At 64.7% G+C, this 15,513-nt stretch overlaps 7 protein-coding genes across 7 annotated transcripts in view; 4 read left to right on the top strand and 3 right to left on the bottom strand.

Annotated features, from left to right (window-relative positions):
- The window catches only part of EMIHUDRAFT_211259 (hypothetical protein), a gene marked incomplete at both ends in the record, with an annotated part of 3,069 nt that extends 2,604 nt beyond the window's left edge, over window positions 1–465 (top strand). Inside the window, one exon of the mRNA XM_005768059.1 lies at window positions 301–465. Coding sequence (XP_005768116.1) covers window positions 301–465 — 165 coding nt within the window. The remainder of the gene's footprint in view (window positions 1–300) is intronic.
- A 718-nt stretch (window positions 466–1,183) lies between these two features.
- On the bottom strand, window positions 1,184–2,693 carry EMIHUDRAFT_436728 (hypothetical protein). The gene has a single exon (XM_005768058.1). It carries the CDS (start codon window positions 2,659–2,661, stop codon window positions 1,408–1,410), a length of 1,254 nt encoding a protein of 417 aa, XP_005768115.1. The 5' UTR covers window positions 2,662–2,693; the 3' UTR covers window positions 1,184–1,407.
- Window positions 2,694–4,650: 1,957 nt separating this feature from the next.
- Window positions 4,651–7,256, top strand: EMIHUDRAFT_211257 (hypothetical protein; the record flags this gene model as incomplete). The annotated part of the gene is made up of 4 exons (XM_005768057.1): window positions 4,651–5,085; window positions 5,931–6,101; window positions 6,632–6,891; window positions 6,968–7,256. The coding sequence occupies 4 exons, from the start codon at window positions 4,651–4,653 to the stop codon at window positions 7,254–7,256; spliced, it is 1,155 nt and encodes a 384-aa protein (XP_005768114.1).
- A 369-nt stretch (window positions 7,257–7,625) lies between these two features.
- EMIHUDRAFT_211256 (hypothetical protein) lies at window positions 7,626–8,455 on the top strand (the record flags this gene model as incomplete). The annotated part of the gene is made up of 3 exons (XM_005768056.1): window positions 7,626–7,634; window positions 7,914–8,273; window positions 8,342–8,455. The coding sequence occupies 3 exons, from the start codon at window positions 7,626–7,628 to the stop codon at window positions 8,453–8,455; spliced, it is 483 nt and encodes a 160-aa protein (XP_005768113.1).
- A 396-nt stretch (window positions 8,456–8,851) lies between these two features.
- On the bottom strand, window positions 8,852–9,927 carry EMIHUDRAFT_211255 (hypothetical protein; the record flags this gene model as incomplete). Its single annotated transcript, XM_005768055.1, has 3 exons — window positions 8,852–9,261; window positions 9,351–9,588; window positions 9,664–9,927. 3 exons carry the CDS (start codon window positions 9,925–9,927, stop codon window positions 8,852–8,854), a joined length of 912 nt encoding a protein of 303 aa, XP_005768112.1.
- Window positions 9,928–12,926: 2,999 nt separating this feature from the next.
- EMIHUDRAFT_211253 (hypothetical protein) lies at window positions 12,927–13,916 on the top strand (the record flags this gene model as incomplete). Its single annotated transcript, XM_005768054.1, has 5 exons — window positions 12,927–12,991; window positions 13,119–13,169; window positions 13,259–13,402; window positions 13,664–13,714; window positions 13,838–13,916. 5 exons carry the CDS (start codon window positions 12,927–12,929, stop codon window positions 13,914–13,916), a joined length of 390 nt encoding a protein of 129 aa, XP_005768111.1.
- A 526-nt stretch (window positions 13,917–14,442) lies between these two features.
- Window positions 14,443–15,513, bottom strand: part of EMIHUDRAFT_66324 (hypothetical protein) — a gene marked incomplete at both ends in the record, with an annotated part of 4,343 nt that continues 3,272 nt past the window's right edge. The window contains 3 exons of the mRNA XM_005768053.1: window positions 14,443–14,694; window positions 14,819–14,923; window positions 15,010–15,288. Coding sequence (XP_005768110.1) covers window positions 14,443–14,694; window positions 14,819–14,923; window positions 15,010–15,288 — 636 coding nt within the window. The remainder of the gene's footprint in view (window positions 14,695–14,818; window positions 14,924–15,009; window positions 15,289–15,513) is intronic.

The raw sequence follows: 15,513 nt of genomic DNA, 5'->3' as shown, positions 1-15,513 counted from the left end.
GCTATCTGTACGATTGACTTACTCTAGAGGCCTGCCCCTCGCCCCCCGGCATGCAGCCGTGTGGACGCCGCCCTCACCCCCCCCTCCGTCCGTCCGTCCGCTCAAAGGCCTGGGACCCCCCTCAGACCTTGCCAGACCTGGGACCCCCCTCAGCCCTGCCCCCCCCCCCCCCCTTCAAAGACCTGGGACCCCCCTCAGAGCGTGCCTGCCCGTCTCCCCTTCCGGCGCGCAGGGTCTCTCCCCTCACCCCAGGAAAAAAGAAAAGAAAAAACTCCCGCCCCCGTCTCCCCACGCCCGCAGGAGCGGGCCCTCGTGCCCGCGGAGGACCTCGACGCGGCGCGCAGGTCGCACGGCACCGACGAGGACCTGCTCATCATCCCGTGGGACCAGCCCTGCCTGGTCACGCCGCCGCCGCCGCCGGGAGAGGCGGCCGAGGAGGCGGCGGGTGAGAGAGTGGCCGAGTGACGTCGGGGTAAACGGCTTGGTTACGACGCGCGCGGACACGTGAGGCCGCGTCCCGCAGGGTCCGTAAATGAATACATAAGAAGCGGTTGGTGCGGGTACGTCTCGCTCGGTGTCGGGTCCGGTTTTGAATGTCAATGTGCTGTGCGCTCGGGCTGGGTGGTGGCCCCACCGCCTGGGGAAGGCTGTCAGGCCACACATAGGCTGACACAGGAGGACATGGCAGCATACACCTCAATCGTCAATGCCAGGGATGGGCGCGGCGGGGCGCTGCCCTCGAGACCGCTTAGCCGCTCATGCTAAAAGTTGGAAGGCGAACGGCACGATACGAAAAGGCAGGGCGAGGCGGATGGAGAAAGAAGTGCCGAGGAGGCCATGGTGGAGGGGAGGGACGGGAGGACGAAAGAAGGGCGAGGAGGACGAGCGGCCCGCACAGGCCGCGAGCAGACAGCGCCTGCTGGCCATTTCGAGACATTCGCCAAGAACGCTGGCTACATGGGAGGGCTTCGTGAAGGATGGATTGAAAAACATTCGAACAAAGAAGAGGCGACGGGAGGAACCGGCAGAGGATGCAGTGACGTGAGACACACACACACACACACACACACACACCGCTCACCCACGCGCAACGGGCCTTGCACTTTGAATGCCGTGGGGCTCCTGTCGTTAGACGTAGAGACGCGAGGGTTGCCCCCCCTTGCCCCACCACCTCGTGTGTGTGGAGAAGTTTACCTTACCTTACCTTACCTCATGCTAAAAAAGACCTAAGTGCTCGCCTCGTGGTCGTGCTTGGTGCACCAGCGGAACGCGATGCAGCTGCTCCTGCCCGCGCCAATAGACGTGGCCGGATGCTCGCTCCTACAAAGTTTACTCAGCTCAGACGACGAAATGGCTGCGGCGCGAGCCCGATGCGAGCAGCGAGTTCCGACGCCCCGCGCGTTTGCGTCAACCTTCGAAACCGAAGGCAAATGCCCTCTCCAGTTTGGCGTCCGCGAAGGGCCTCGCGTAGGAGAAGCCTTGCGTTTCCGTGCCGGCGATTGAGATGAGCGAGACACGGGCGGCAGCATAGCCGTGCTTGCCGAGTCGCTTGGTCACGCGCATCTGAAGCCGCTGTTTGGCGTCCGCAAGCTTGATGCAGGTGTTTCGTGCGCCACGCATGCAGTACTCGCCCTCGGCGCACTGCACGTAATCTCCGATGTAAGTGCTGCAGCACCCGCCAGGCGAATACCATTTGCAACTGGCACAGGCTCCAGTGCACGGCCCGTGCAGGCGTGTGGTGTCGTGGTGAATGGCCGGCAGCAGCCCCGGGTGTGCAAACGCCGCCCGGCTGCGCTCCTCATAGGTAATTGTCTGGGTCTGGTCGTCCGGCCCGCAGCACGAACCACTATTCCACGAAGTACTGGAGTCAATGAACAGCTGGCAGGGGAACCGAGCCTCGTTCACGTTGACAAAGTTGGATGTCTCCGCCGAGACGTAGCCGGTGTAGTGCACGCACGGGTGGCCCTCCCATGCCGTCTCATTCTCGCTGCAGGCGCGGTGCTCCTCCACCTTGAAGACGGAGATGCCCCACGCCTGACTGGTCTGCTCGTCGGCGCTGCACGTGGACGTCGGCTCGAGCAGCGCGATATTCTTGTGGTCCCACGCGGGCGACACTAGCGCGTCCGCCTCGTTCTGGTCGCCCTCGATGGCGTTCGCCTTGTGGTACGGAAAGTCGGTGAACTTGACCGCCGTTTGCGGGTAGTAGTTGAAGGAGATGTCGGCCACAAAATGCCCGGCCATGTCGCCCTCGGTCTCGCTCGCCTCGACGTCGCGCTCGTTCATGACGACGTTGAGGCTCGAGCAGAAGCCGGACGTGGCGATGAGCCAGTTCGGATCTTCGACCACGTCGGGCACCATCGGGCCGGGCGCAGGGTTGGACGGTGCAAACAGTGGCCCGCGCTCGGTCTTGGTCGGGAGCGCCGTCACGTCGGGCACAACGGGCGCCGCGAGCACCATCCTGAGCTGCTCCTCCGTGGGGAGGCCACCAAGAATTCTGGCCACGCGGCAAACATCATCGTTGGTAGCCTCGTCGGGCGTTGCGGGGAGTGGAACGTTTGGCCGCTCGCCGCTCGCATGCCGGGCGTTGAAGTCGTCGCATGCCGGCCCGTCGCCCAGCGCCACTGGCAAAAGTGCGAGTGCGGCGATCAGGACATATCGCATGACTCTGAGGCCGCGGAGGAGTTGGGTCGTCGCCTGAGCACAACAGATGAGGCGCGGTGGTAGGGTGAGGGGGTGGCTGGTGAGGCAGGATGCGAGGGGGCGCGGCGCGAGGGACTGCTCGACCGGCCGTGGCCGCAGCCATCGGGGCGGCGGCGCGCATGCAGCGGCGTGGCGGCGGCGGGCGGGCGGGGGCGGGGGACGCGGGCGGGCGGCCGCTGCTCCGCGCCGTCGACCCACACCTGCGGAGCAGAGGCAGGAGCAGCAGGGTCAAGGTCAGCGCGGGCGACCGTCGGGCGGAGAGCTCCGGCAGACGTGCGCTGTATCTCGCGAGGCAAAAGGGCGGCGCGCGGCCAGGGCGAGAGTCCGTGTCTGGAGTGGTGCGCAGAGAGGCGGGCGGGCACAAGCTGGAGGAAAACCTTTTGTCGGTGTGACAGCCACTGTTTTACTCATAAAATCCGTCGGCCTAAAAGACGCCGCGGAAATAGGAATTTCGGCGTTCGCCGAAATTCCACACATGACTGTGAACAATCCACAGTGTGTGTGTGTGTGTGTGTGTGTGTGTGTGTGTGTGTGTGTGTGTGTGTGTGTGTGTGTGTGTGTGTGTGTGTGTGTGTGTGTGTGTGTGTGTGTGTGTGTGTAAAAACTTCTGATGCCATGCGTGACCTAGTAGTGTCCCCAGCTATGGGCGTGTCCACGTTGGAGCCAGGTGTGGTGTGGACGCGAGAATAGCTCCGCCGTTCATGGAGGCAACCGATGCGAGTCGACTGGTGTGTGTCGTCGTGGTTTCGTATCAAGAATACTCACTCACAACAATCCACAGTCTACTAAGAGCATAGCCGTCTACTTAGAAGCACCAAAAGGGCAAGGCATACCGGTGTGAACAAGTCTCCACCGACCCCCTCGTGCATTGGCCGTTGGTGCTTATCCGACGTCTCGGAGTAGCAACCTGGCCGCAGGAAATTGCATACGGTCTGTCTGGTCGAGTGCACGGAGCTAAGTGCCTCGCCGTCCTCGCGGGAGTCGCTTAGGCGGCTCCAGTGGTGTACTGTGTTAGTGCCAGTGCGCGCCAGTCCCGTGCCCAGTGTTGTGCGAGGCGATTTGGAGCACTTGGAGCACTTGGAGTGCAGTCATCAACCGCACATCCAGGGCCGGGGAGCTAAGAAGCGCACCCAGCGGGCCGGATGATTGGCATCGGGTTACGGGCTAGAGAGCCCTAGCCCAGGGGGTGCGCGTTTGCAGGGCCATAACACGGGTCTCCGAGGGTTGGTTCTGCGCTTTGGAAAAAAGAAAGAAAACAACAACCCAAGGGAGGGATGGGAGAACGGCACGCCGCCACCACACAGGGATTTTAAGGAGAGGGGTGTGGTTTGGGTTTCCCCTAGGAAGCTGTGCGTAAAATTCTTTTTCACGCGCCAGTTCGCACCTGTCGAGCCTGTCTGCTGTGAGAGAGAGTTCTTTTGTTTAAATTCTTTTTCCTTCCCAAGGGTGCGAGGGTGGGGTGGAAAAATTCTTTTTCAGATTGCGGCAGGCGGAGCGCGCGCGCGGGCCAGGAAGCTCTCGGCAGGCTGAAAAGGACATCTGCACTTATTGCGGGCGGGCGGGCGGAGGCGGGACTCCACTTTGTATTCGGCACACGCCTCCCTACCGGTATAAATACCGGGGGAGGTATTCTTTTCAGATTGCGACGCATCGGCAGAGAGCCTGAGATCAAAGTGCTCGCGCGAGATGCTCTTTGCGTCCGGCGCACCATCAAACTGCGCTCGGCCGACGACGACGCTGCCGCCGGCGAGAACGCCGCTCTTGCGCCACTCGCCGTCCGGCGACAGGCGAGTCTCGATCCTGGCTGGCATCCGGCTCTGCTGAATTCCAGCGACTCTCTAGGAATAAGAGAGAAAAAACAGTCAACCGCGGAATTCTTTTTCCTTCCCGCTCTTGAGACAAGCGGTCAACAGCCGCTCCGCCGCTTCGCCGATCTCCCTCTCCCCTCCGATGTCTTTCTCCCTCACCGGCGTCGACGACGAGGCAACGCAGCGCTGCTTCGCCCACATCCACGACCGCGTCCGCGCCACGCTCGTCCGCGGAGAGCCCGTCACCGTCGCGGGCGGCCGTCCCGTGCGGCGAACGCTCAAGCTGCTGCGGGCGCTCGCGCGGGGGCACTGGATCGTCGGCGAGGAGTACGTCGCCGCGTGCGCGCGGAATCGCGGCGTCGCCGTCGACCCCGCCCCCTTCGAGGAGGGGATGCTCCCGCACGTCCCGGGCGCGCAACTCTCACGGCTGAGCGGAGGCGGCCGCGCGCTTGCGGGGCTCACCGTGACGCTGCGAGGCGCGACGGTGATGCCGCATGCCGACCTGTGCTCCCTCTGCTGCGAGGCGGGTGCGCGCGTCCAGTACGGACGCCCCATCTCCGACGCGGGCGCCGTCGAGGTATATGCCCTCTCCCTCCCGCCTCCCCTCCATCTCTCTCCCTCCCCGACTCTCTTCTCCACTCCCTCGGCCTCGGCCTCCGCCCCTCTCCTCCCTCCCGCGCCCCCTCCCAAGCCGGCCACGCCAGTCTCGGGGCCCTCCTCCGAAGCGTCGCTCGGAGCCTTCCCGCAGGTGCACCGCAATCAGCCGCGCGCCCGCCTTGCCGAGGCGGCCGTCTCTCGCCTCCACCGGCGCGGGACACGTCCACGACACGGCCGCGACACCCCACATAGGCGGATGAGCAGTGGCTCCTCGCCACCATCACCTCCGGCCGCCCGGCCGTCGCCGACGCGCCCGCCCTCGCCCACCGTCCCTCCACCGCCGCCGCCTTGTCCGCCCCGCCGTCCTCGTCCGCCTCTGTCCTGCCGCCCTCTTGGCGGCGCGACGAGGCGGCAGCTCGCCGGCAAACGGCCACCGAGCCGCCCGCAGCAGCTTCCGCCAGCCGCGCGGCAGCGGCCCCCGCCGCACTGGCAGCGGCCGCCAGCGCGTCTGCTGCCGCCAGCGCGTCTGCTGCCGCCAGCGCGTCTGCTGCCGCCAGCGCGTCTGCTGCCGCCAGCGCGTCTGCTGCCGCCAGCGCGTCTGCTGCCGCCAGCGCGTCTGCTGCCGCCAGCGCCGCCGCAGCGGGCGGCCCGAGGGGGAGTCGGTCGGGGCGGCGGGCAAGCCAGGTCCGACCCACACGCGGGCCCCCACCCGCCCGCTTCGGGGATGGCGACGGATGGGCAGGCTGCAACGCGCCGTCTTGGGCCAGCGCCGCGCCGCCGCCCGCCCGAAAGGAGGCGGCGGCTAGCAGTCCCTCCGCCGGCGAGGGCCCATTCGGCGCCTCCTTTTCGACCTCGCGCCGCGCCGCCCTCGCTGAGCTGCGCAACGCGGGCGCGTCGCCCAAGCCGCCACCGCCGTCGCAGGCCAAGCCCCTCTCGCCGATCAAGCGGACCACGCGCGCTCGCGCCGCCGCCACGGCGCCGCGGCTCAGCTCGCGCGTCTCTCGCTCCTCCGCCTCCGCCTCCGCCGCCGCCTCCACTTCCTCCACCGCCGCCGACGCCGCCGCCGCCGCCGCTTCCGCTGCCGCTTCCTCCTCCCCGCCGCCGCAGCCCACCCCGCCGCCTCCGGGCAGCTCGCGGCATCGCCCCACCCGCCGCTCGGTCGAGTACACCGTCGCCCCTCCCGCCCCGCCCGCCGCCACGGCGGCGGCAGTCCCCCTCGCCGCCTCCGCCGCCGGCCCCGACCTCTCCTCCTCCGGTGTGACCCTCGAGCTGCAGCCTCCGCCCGCCGCCTTTGGCAGCTTCTCGCCCGCAGAGGCGCATCTCGGCTCACCTCGGCTCATCTCGGCTCACCTCGGCTCCATCACGGCTCCTCTCGCCTCCTCTCGCCTCCTCTCGCCTCCTCTCGCCTCCTCTCGCCTCCTCTCGCCTCCTCTCGCCTCCTCTCCCCTAACCTCCCCTCACCCCCCCTCACCCCCCCTCACCTCCCCTCCCCTCACCTCCCCTCACCTCGAGTGATGATCTCGCAGGCGCACGCGCTCCGGCTCTACCGGCGCAGGCTGCCGGAGTGCAACGTCGACCTCCCTCCCGACGTTCCCTGCTCGCCGGCCCACCCCGGGCTCAGCCCGCAGCGCAAGCGGCGCGGCGCCGACTTTCTGCACTTGCTCGTGCACGGCCACGGCGCCCGCACCGCTGTCGCTCGCCTCGAAGGGAAGGAGTCGATCGTCGGGGCGCTCACCCTCATCCCGCACGCCGCCGCCTCCTTCTGCGAGGCGCGCGGCGCCTCGCTGTCTCGCCACTGTGCACGGCGTCTCTTCACAGCTGCACCCGCGAGCACAGGTGCAGCTCCTCGCCGTCGCGAGCAGCCACGCTGGCCGCGGCATCGGCGCGGCGCTGCTGGGCGCCGCCGAGGCATGGCTCGCGGAGCAGCTCGGCGTGCGCACTGTCGTCGTGCTCGCGGGCCACGACACGGTCGGCTTCTGGCGCAGGCGGGGGTACGCCGAGGCCGCCCCGCCGTCCGGCGCGCCGCTTGCTCGCCGCGGGCGCAAGGGGCGGCGCGGTGACGAGGGGGCGCGGCCGGCGCTGCTGCCCGAGCAGTGGTCGCTGGTGAGGGACCCGTTTGGAAGCTCACAGCCGATGGTCAAGCAGCTGTGAGGCGGCGGGCGGGCGGAGGGGGCAGGAGCGCGCGCCGCGAAGCGGGCAAAGCGCCGCCGCGCCGCAAATGTGTGCATCTCAACGCGAGCCCCGTGTACTGTATAATGGTGTGGTGGGGCAGGCATGCATCTTGCATGTCCATGTGTGCGCTCGAGAGAGCGCGAACGGAGAGAGGGCGCGCGCGGCACTTGCCACTCTTTTGGCGGAACCGTGCGTATGTTGGGTGTTCTAGTTTCAGAATTTTTCTCAGCGTGAGCGAGACGTGGAAGAGTGCCACCGTCGGGTAGGAGACGGGCACGGTGCGACTGGAGCTTGTTCCACTTTTCCCACTCATCAGGCCGCCTTTTCGAATCCCTGTTCTGCGCTACAATGTGCCATGTGCGCTCCGCGCCCCCCTAGCACAGCGCCGTCTCCCCCGCCGTGCCCGCGCCACATGTACATGTCACCTCGCACTGCCGCGCGCGGTTTCCCTGGTCCGCCTCCCCCCCGGCCACTCGGCTCTACGCGCCCGGCGGGCTCGGCCTCGCAACTATGCGTGTGCGGTGAGCCGCCCCACCCCGTCGGGCGCGATCGGCCTTTGCGGCGCACAGGATGGTACTTCCCGATTTATGTGGCGCATACCACCGCCCCCCCAACCCTCAACACCCTCATGGCAAGCACTATGCCAATTATTCAGTGACAGAAAAATCGGTATCTCACGGAATCCAACCAAAACCGCCGCAGGTCCGGGCGGGGCCGAAAACGGCCGTGCTGCCAGAGAGCTACAACGTCGAGAAGGTCATCTCGTGGCGGCAGAGAGCTGGGGGGATCGAGCTTCTGATCGCCTGGGAAGGCGACGATGTCGATGGTTGGACGTGGGATCCCCTCGACAACATCCCCGAGCGGTTTGTTCGGGCCTTTCATGCGCAACGCCAACGTCTCCCGCCATCCTTTTTCTACGTCGTGACCATGATGCGCGACCGGATCGGCTTCAAGCTGCTCGAGAGGACCGGCCCGATGTTTGGGGTTGCTGTCCTGGTCGAGGAGGCCGCCCTGCGCGAGTATGCTCTCGCGCTGCTGCAGTACTTCTCCACTCCTCGGCAGAGGCGCACGAGCTGGTTGTGCACGCGAAGAAGACGCTCAAGCAGCCGTGGGCGGCGGAGCCTGTCTGGCACCGCCTGCGCGCTAGCGGCTGGTGCGACCAGCTAGTGCCGCTTTAGTAGAATCCGTCCGTACCCGCACAGTCTAGCGCGTGTGTGTGCCCCCAACGCCCACACACACGTGTTGTGTGTGTTCTCGCTCGAGAGTTCACCAGACAAGCCGAGGCATGTTACGGCTATAGGAGGCGGGCGGTGATAGGACGTCCGGTCGAGCCCGGCCCACCCTTGCGCTTGGCACGGTAGACGACCATCGCTGTCGCGCCTACCTAAATTTAGTCGCCCAACTTTAAAGTCGCCCCGTAAACCGTTCTCCGTTGCCACGCCTCTTTTCTAAAGTGGCGGAAATTCCAAGCGACTTTTCTGATGCCGTCTCCACGGACAAAGCCTTTTCAAAGCGGCTCCCCCCTCCAAAGTTGTGAATCCTCTCCTTAGATACATACATATTCTATCACATATCTAGAGCACCACAGCCGCACAGCCCCATGCCCGCAAGCCCACCACGAGCGTATCGTAGCGGGCTGCAAGGTAGCCGCGCAGATTGGGGCAGCCCGGTGAGCTGAACGTGCGCCTCCACAGGCGTTGCACGCAGGCGGAGCGCGCGAGACGCTTCGCGCTCAGCACCGCGTCTGCAAAGGCTGCGCCACTGCCGTAACGATTCAAGTCAGCGACGAGGGCGGGTGCAAGCGGGCAGCCAATCGCAGCGTCGGCCGTGATTGCATAGCCCGCGCTCCTTTTCACGTAGGTCCTGAAACTCGCGTAGTCTACGTAGCTCGGAAATGCCTTGCAAACGTCGTGCCGGTGGTCCGAGCGAGACGCGTTCAGGATTCGGACCGCGCCAAGTTTCGCGTGCGTCCCAAACTCGTTGTCTACGAGAGGGACGGGGGCCGTGCCGGGTGAGAGTACCCGAGACCCGAGATGACGCGAGATAACCCGAGATTATATAGAGTCTACGCACCAATGAAGGCGAACGGCGCGCTAGGCGAGGCGATGCTGGCCGGCGAGAAGGTGGCGAGAGAGAGAGGAGCGCCGGTGCTGCTCCGCCGCACAAAGGTGTTCCGGGTGTAATGCAAGATGGGTGGCCGCTTAGCCTTGTAGTTGCGGAATCGATTGTAGTTCCACAGCAGGTAGTCAAAGACGAGTATGGTTGCCACCTTGCGAAGCAGTGGCACCGTGATTGGCAGCATCACACAAACCTTACGTTCGGGATGCGCCTCCAAGAACGCCAGCTGTGCTCTGATTCCTTGTCTGGGCGCGCGTGGCCGGCACACTCCAAACTGGCCGCTGCCGTCTCCTCCAAAGATGGTTGCGTGCTGCAGATTCTCGAGTGACAACTCCAGCAAGCGCCACTGTTGGGTCTGCAGCTTCCCGCCCGCGGCGTCGCAAGCCGTCGTGTTGAACCTTATCGGTGGCACCGACTCAATCGATGGCAGCACCTCCTGGAACGCCGCCGCGAGCAGCTCGCCGATCACGCGCTGCGGCTGCTGCCCAATCTTGCTGTCCTCGAAAACGGTGTGCCACAATTGCTCCGCCATTGGGGAGATACGCCACAGGCCGTATACGCTGCTGACTGTGGCTGGCCGGGCGCCCGGCAGATGTGTTCGGACTGTGCCTTTTGTGCCTCCACGGTGGACTCGGCGTCAAGATATCTTTTTTTGCGGACGTCATTTCAAGCAGAGGCAGCAAACAGAGCCCGCAAAGAGGAACGGAAACACGGGCGCCCCCCCCCCCCCCCCCTCTCGGCAATGCCGCGCATCGTGAAGGCGCCGCCGAACGTCGTGAGGGGATTCCGTGAGGGCGGCGGCGAACGGCAACGTGGGAGTGCTGCGGGCGTGGCTCAGCAGCGACGCGGCCGACGTAAACGCGGCCAACAGAGCTGGTGACACGCTGCTGATGATCGCCGTTCAACACGGTACGGCCAGTAGGAAGGTGTCCTTCCACGCTTCCAGCTGCGTGCACGCTTCTGACGCAATGCGCGTCACAAACTGCCTCGGATTGGCTGCTGGCACTCTCGAGGCTATGCCTACACAGCCTCGCGCGCATGGGCAGTCAAGAGGGACCACGCACCTTCTCAGGACAGCGCCGGTGCCTCTCTCTTGGACCGGCAAACTTGGCGGTCTCGTGTCACCAATGTGGGACCAGTGCGGCATCGCGCCATCGACAGCTCTGAACTGCGCCTCACCACTGACCGGGAAGGCCGCCTAGTGGGCAAGCACAGGTCGCACATTGTGGCAGCAGTCAGCAGTGCATGTCTGATAGCTAGAGCAGCAGCGTCAGGGTCGCAGGGTCGGATCGTATCAAGCCTCTCGCCCGGCCGGCCGCGTGCAGACGTCGGCCTGTCTGCTGTCTGGAGTGATCTGTCGGCGGTCAGTACGACCGATCAGGTCGGAGGTTTCTGATGGTTGAAGGGTCTACCTGTATGTACTCCTCGAGATCTCTCCAAATCTGCCCTCTGTTAGACCGGGTTAGATCGGGAAATCGGTGCTCATAGAGACTCATAGAGCCGGAGCCCCGTTTCCGCACTGCGGCGCGGCGCACGGTGCCTCCGGGGGCCCCCGCGCCCCCCCAGAGCTCGCTACCCGATCGTGTGTGTGTGTGTCTCGTCCGTGCTCCGCTCGCCGTCGCCGCTCCCGGTGGCGGCAGCGGCCGAGGGCGGAGCGCGTGCATAGACCGTTTTTATGGCGCGTTTCCAGACGGCCTTTTTCCTCTTACATGCTTAGAACACACGAGCACGCCACAAAAATAACGTCGAATCCCTTGCGATCTCGCAGAATCTCGATTTTGTCGTCTCACAGCGCCCGCCGCGGAGCATACGCAAACGCCGGGCGCCTTGTGGAGGCGTCGGGGCGCTGGCCAGCAAGCCAGATGCGCGGTGGGTGTCGAGATTGTCCTCAGGCCACACCACTGCCTGGAGCGCCACGCCGAACCGCCACTGCCGCGATGCTGGTGCTCCTGCTCCATGCAGCGTTTGGGGAGGAGCAGATACCGCCACCAAGATCGAGTGCCGACACACACTCCAACTCGATGGCTACCATGCCCCGCGCCAGAAGCCTAAAGTCCGGAAGTATCACACTGAACGTGGTTTTCGGCTACAGCTCCGTGGGCAAGTCCACCTATGCTGAGCAGCGCTTCAACAGCACGCACGCGCTGCTCCTGTTTGGTGTTGGACAAATGGGGGCTTGGGGATGGTGCTCAAACTCGTCATCGGACAAATGGGTGCTCAGACAAATGGGTTTTCGAAGATGGTGCGAGATCCATGAGACGGACCGCGCACTCGTCTTGAAGGTGGGCAACTATGTGGGCAAATGCCGCGCGGAAGGGAATGCACGCCAGCTTCCGGTGGCGTGCGTCTTCCACGTGAACCTATACGACTTTTGCAGGCGACCCGAGATTCTGCGAAGAGTGCGGGCCATTGTCAATTTCCCTCTCCCTGTCCGTGCGATCGGTTTGGTGGCGTCGATCTCGCAAATGAAGGAGAGAATCTTGGCCCGCGGGGCGATCGAGAAGAGCAAGGACTGGGTGACTGCTCAAAGCAATAAGTCGTACCCGCGCGAGGCCGTACTGCAGGAGATGAAATCGACCAACCTAGCTGCCGGATTTCAGCACTTTGTGGAGGGATGCTTCAGCAAGGAGCCAGACGTGCCTCTGGAGTTGATTCACTCGCAGAGCGCCTTTGACTTCACGAAAGTCACACTCTCAGCCGCGCTAGAAATTCTGGCGCAACCCGCCAAACAAGTGACCCAGTGGAAGCATGAATCCGACCGCTGCTGAAACATGAAAGAGAGAGCGGCTCGGTCACGCGCGCGCGCAGATTGAGGTGATCGCAAAGCAGGCGGCCGAGAGCCAGGCCGAGCTCAAGCGTGCAAAGAAGGAGACGGAGGCAACGGCGCGGCAAAGGCGCGGCCAGGAAGAAGATTGCAGAGGCGAAGCTCGCCAAGGCGCGCGAGGATAAGGCGCGGCTCGAGGAGGCGGCTGAGGAGGAGAAGGGGCGCGTGGAGGTTGAGCTCTTGCGCACCCGGAGCTCGTCATGGCCGCTGATGAGCAGCTCTGCTGTGCGTCTGCATGGACCGGCCCAAGATGTTTGAGCCGTGCTGACCTGTCACGTCTCGGTGTGCAAGCAGTGCGCGCCTCGCATCGCCCAGTGCCCGCTCTGCAAAACGCTACGAACGCCGCGCGAAAGGTGGTCGTGTACCTCTAAATGCGGAGTGAGCGTGGGTGCTCACCTTGTCCAGCCTTCTTGGCCGGCAGCAGTTGGAGTACCAGTGCTCGTCGCCGTGGCCCAAAACCGGCCGTTAACTCCTAATGTACAGACACGTGACATGTGTGCGGTGGTGTATCCTTCGCGGCAGCTCCCGAGGCTGGGCCTGGGGTGGGCCTCGAGGGGTGACCACACACACACACACACACAGCTCATAGCACACATAGGGCCGACTACACGGTAAGCCGCCGCACATACGGACCTTCGGCAGTAAACCTTTTCCTTCTAAGCAGGGCTACACAATGACCCTATAGTGTGGGGGTGTGGCGAGTTGTGATGAGTAGGATTAGATTAGCCAATGTTATTTTCAAGTTCATATGTGAAAATACCAACTTGCCTATGTGCACGTCTCCGCGGCGGCGGCCCGGAGGGGGCCCGGCGGAGCGGTCAGAGCAGCACTGCGCCGGCCGGCGAGCGACTCTCGACTATAACACGGGCTCTATTGAACGGCCTCAAGGTGCTCTCTAGGGCCGCCCTATTCCGCTCGCCCGGCTACGACGCTGAGCTTCGAAGGAAAAGGTTTCGCTCGGCACGCGTCGGAGAGCAAACTTCGGGAAGCTGGACGCACGTCGGCAAGTGGCCGCATGACCGGGCCGGCTGCTGCTCAGAACCTGGGCCCTCTTGGCGCTCGCTCTCGCGCTCTCCATAACGGCTTTGCCCCCTCCCTCCCGCGCCGACGTTGGGCAGCCCGACCACTACAACGCCAGTGCCGCTGGCCTGCAACTCGAGGCGCCTTTGAATGAGCTGAGCCGGTGCGCGACGCGGCGCGGGTGATGCAGCCCAAGGTGACGGCGACGGCGGAGGGGGCGGCGTCGGAGGAAGAGGCGGCGGCGGCGGCGATGGCCGCGGGGTCGGCCCGCCCGCTTTTGCTGCTGGTGCTGTGGGATGTCGGTCATCTGCCACCACTCGCCAGCGACAAGGTTGCCGGGTCCATGGGCGCAGACTTGCTGGAGATTGAAGAGGTGCTCGGCGTGCGTTACTGCGATCCGAGCCAGATGACTGCGGTGGCTGAGGAACTCTGTCGTTGAAGACGACGAGCGCTTAGAGTACCTCGTCTCTGGCAGGTTCGGCAGGTCCCGACGATAGTGGCTTCCATTCTGTCGCTTGGTTTTTCACGGCGACTTGCTGGACCATGCAGGTGCGGACACGGTCGCGGCAGCGATACAAGAGTACAGGGACTGAATAAGGATCACGGCGCTGGCGGAGGCGTGTGACGAGGCTGATGCTGCGGCAGTTTGCGCCGACCAGGGGCAGGGCCAGTGGTAGACAGTGGACGTGGTGAGGCTGCTCTTCGAGCGATGACACTAGCAGGAGCATCATGAGTGTCGGAGTCACTTGTGTTACGATATCACCACGCCGCCACGCTCGCAAGGGCCACCTAAGCGCCTAAGCACCCTAAGCACCCCCGCTTAGGCCGCTTAGGCGCTCAGGCGAGTGACGGCCGACTCCCCGGGGCCTGGCGTGCCTCCGCCGTGGGCTGAGCGCCTGGGAGAGCCACTCAGCAAGTGGTGTGCGAGCGTGTAGCCTTTAGCGTGCAGTCGGCCATAGGCTGAATGAAAATTGAAAAAAATTAAAGCCGTAGCACTGTCCACCACCCTGTTTAAAAGATCAACGCGTTCGCTGATCGCTCGGCTCCAGAGACGCAGCTCCGGTGTCCGGCTGGACTCCGGTGGCTCTCTGCACTGTGCCACAAGGCACGAGCCGCGCCGCTCAGATGACGCCGTACTGCTTCTTGAGCTTGAGAAGCAGCGCCCAGTCGTCCTTGGAGAGGTCCTCCTTGAAGAACTCCTGTTCACAGCAGTGAGTGTGAAGAGACGCCGTTCACACCAGCTCTTCCGCCCTCCTTGAAGAGCTCCTTGATCGCGTCGATGGAGCGGCGCGTCACGCGCGCGTACAGCGGGTAGGTGTGGTCGAACTGCCGGCCGTACTGGATCGACGTGACGGCGTCGATCTTGACCGCGGCAGACTTGCCCGCCTTGAGGACGTCCACCTGCTTCCCCTTCTCGGGCTCCATCGAGACGACGCGCCCGATGTCGAGGTAGGCCTACCCGCCCAAAAAAGAGGAGTGCGCTGGCGCAGGCGTAGGGGGCCGTTCGTGCTCTCTGGTGGCCCGGTGTCTTGCAGGCCTGCAGCCCCGTCTCGGGGTCCTTTTGCCCGCGCCGCTCGACGCAGAGCGGCGTGCCCTTCTTGAGGGTCCCCTCCTGCACCGCCAGCCCCAGCAAGATCGGGTCCCCTCCCCCGCCGCGGCACCAGACGTGGTCGGGCGACGAGACCTAGGAAGTGTCGAGGAAGTGTCGAGGAAGTGTCGAGGAAGTGTCGAGGAAGTGTCGAGGAAGTGTGCTAGGTCGGGCGACGAGACCTTGCAGATGGCGGGGTAGACGGCGGTGGTCGCCGCCTTTGCCTGCTGCTCGAGCCGCACGTCCGCCATGTACTTTGTGAACTGGTCGAACAGGTGGTAGATGATCTCGGCGGTGAAGACCTTGACCTGCGACTCCTTGGCCTGCAGCTCGCCCTCCTTTGTGAGCGGCACGTCGAAGGCGAGGATGGTGGCGTACTCGGGCTTGAACTCGTGCATGATGGACGCCTTGATGACGTCCTTCTTGTGGATGGGCCCGATGTTGACCGCGGAGACGGGGATCTGTGCGGGGGAGAGGTAGGGGGTATGGGGAGAGGTGGGGAGATGTGGGGAGATGTGGTAGAGACGGGGATCTGTGCGGGGGAGAGGTGGGGGGGGATGGGGAGAGGTGGGGAGATGTGGGGAGATGTGGGGAGATGTGGGGAGATGTGGCCGCGACGGGGATCTGTGCGGGGGAGGCGGGCGGGGGGCGGTGGAGGGGAGAAGGCGCAGGGAGGGCGAGTGGGT

The sequence above is a fragment of the Emiliania huxleyi genome (assembly GCF_000372725.1).
Source record: "Emiliania huxleyi CCMP1516 unplaced genomic scaffold EMIHUscaffold_47, whole genome shotgun sequence".
NCBI classification, from domain to species: Eukaryota; Haptophyta; order Isochrysidales; family Noelaerhabdaceae; genus Emiliania; species Emiliania huxleyi.
The sequence above is the reverse complement of the archived record's forward strand: the minus strand, read 5'-3'. Positions and strand labels throughout refer to the sequence as shown.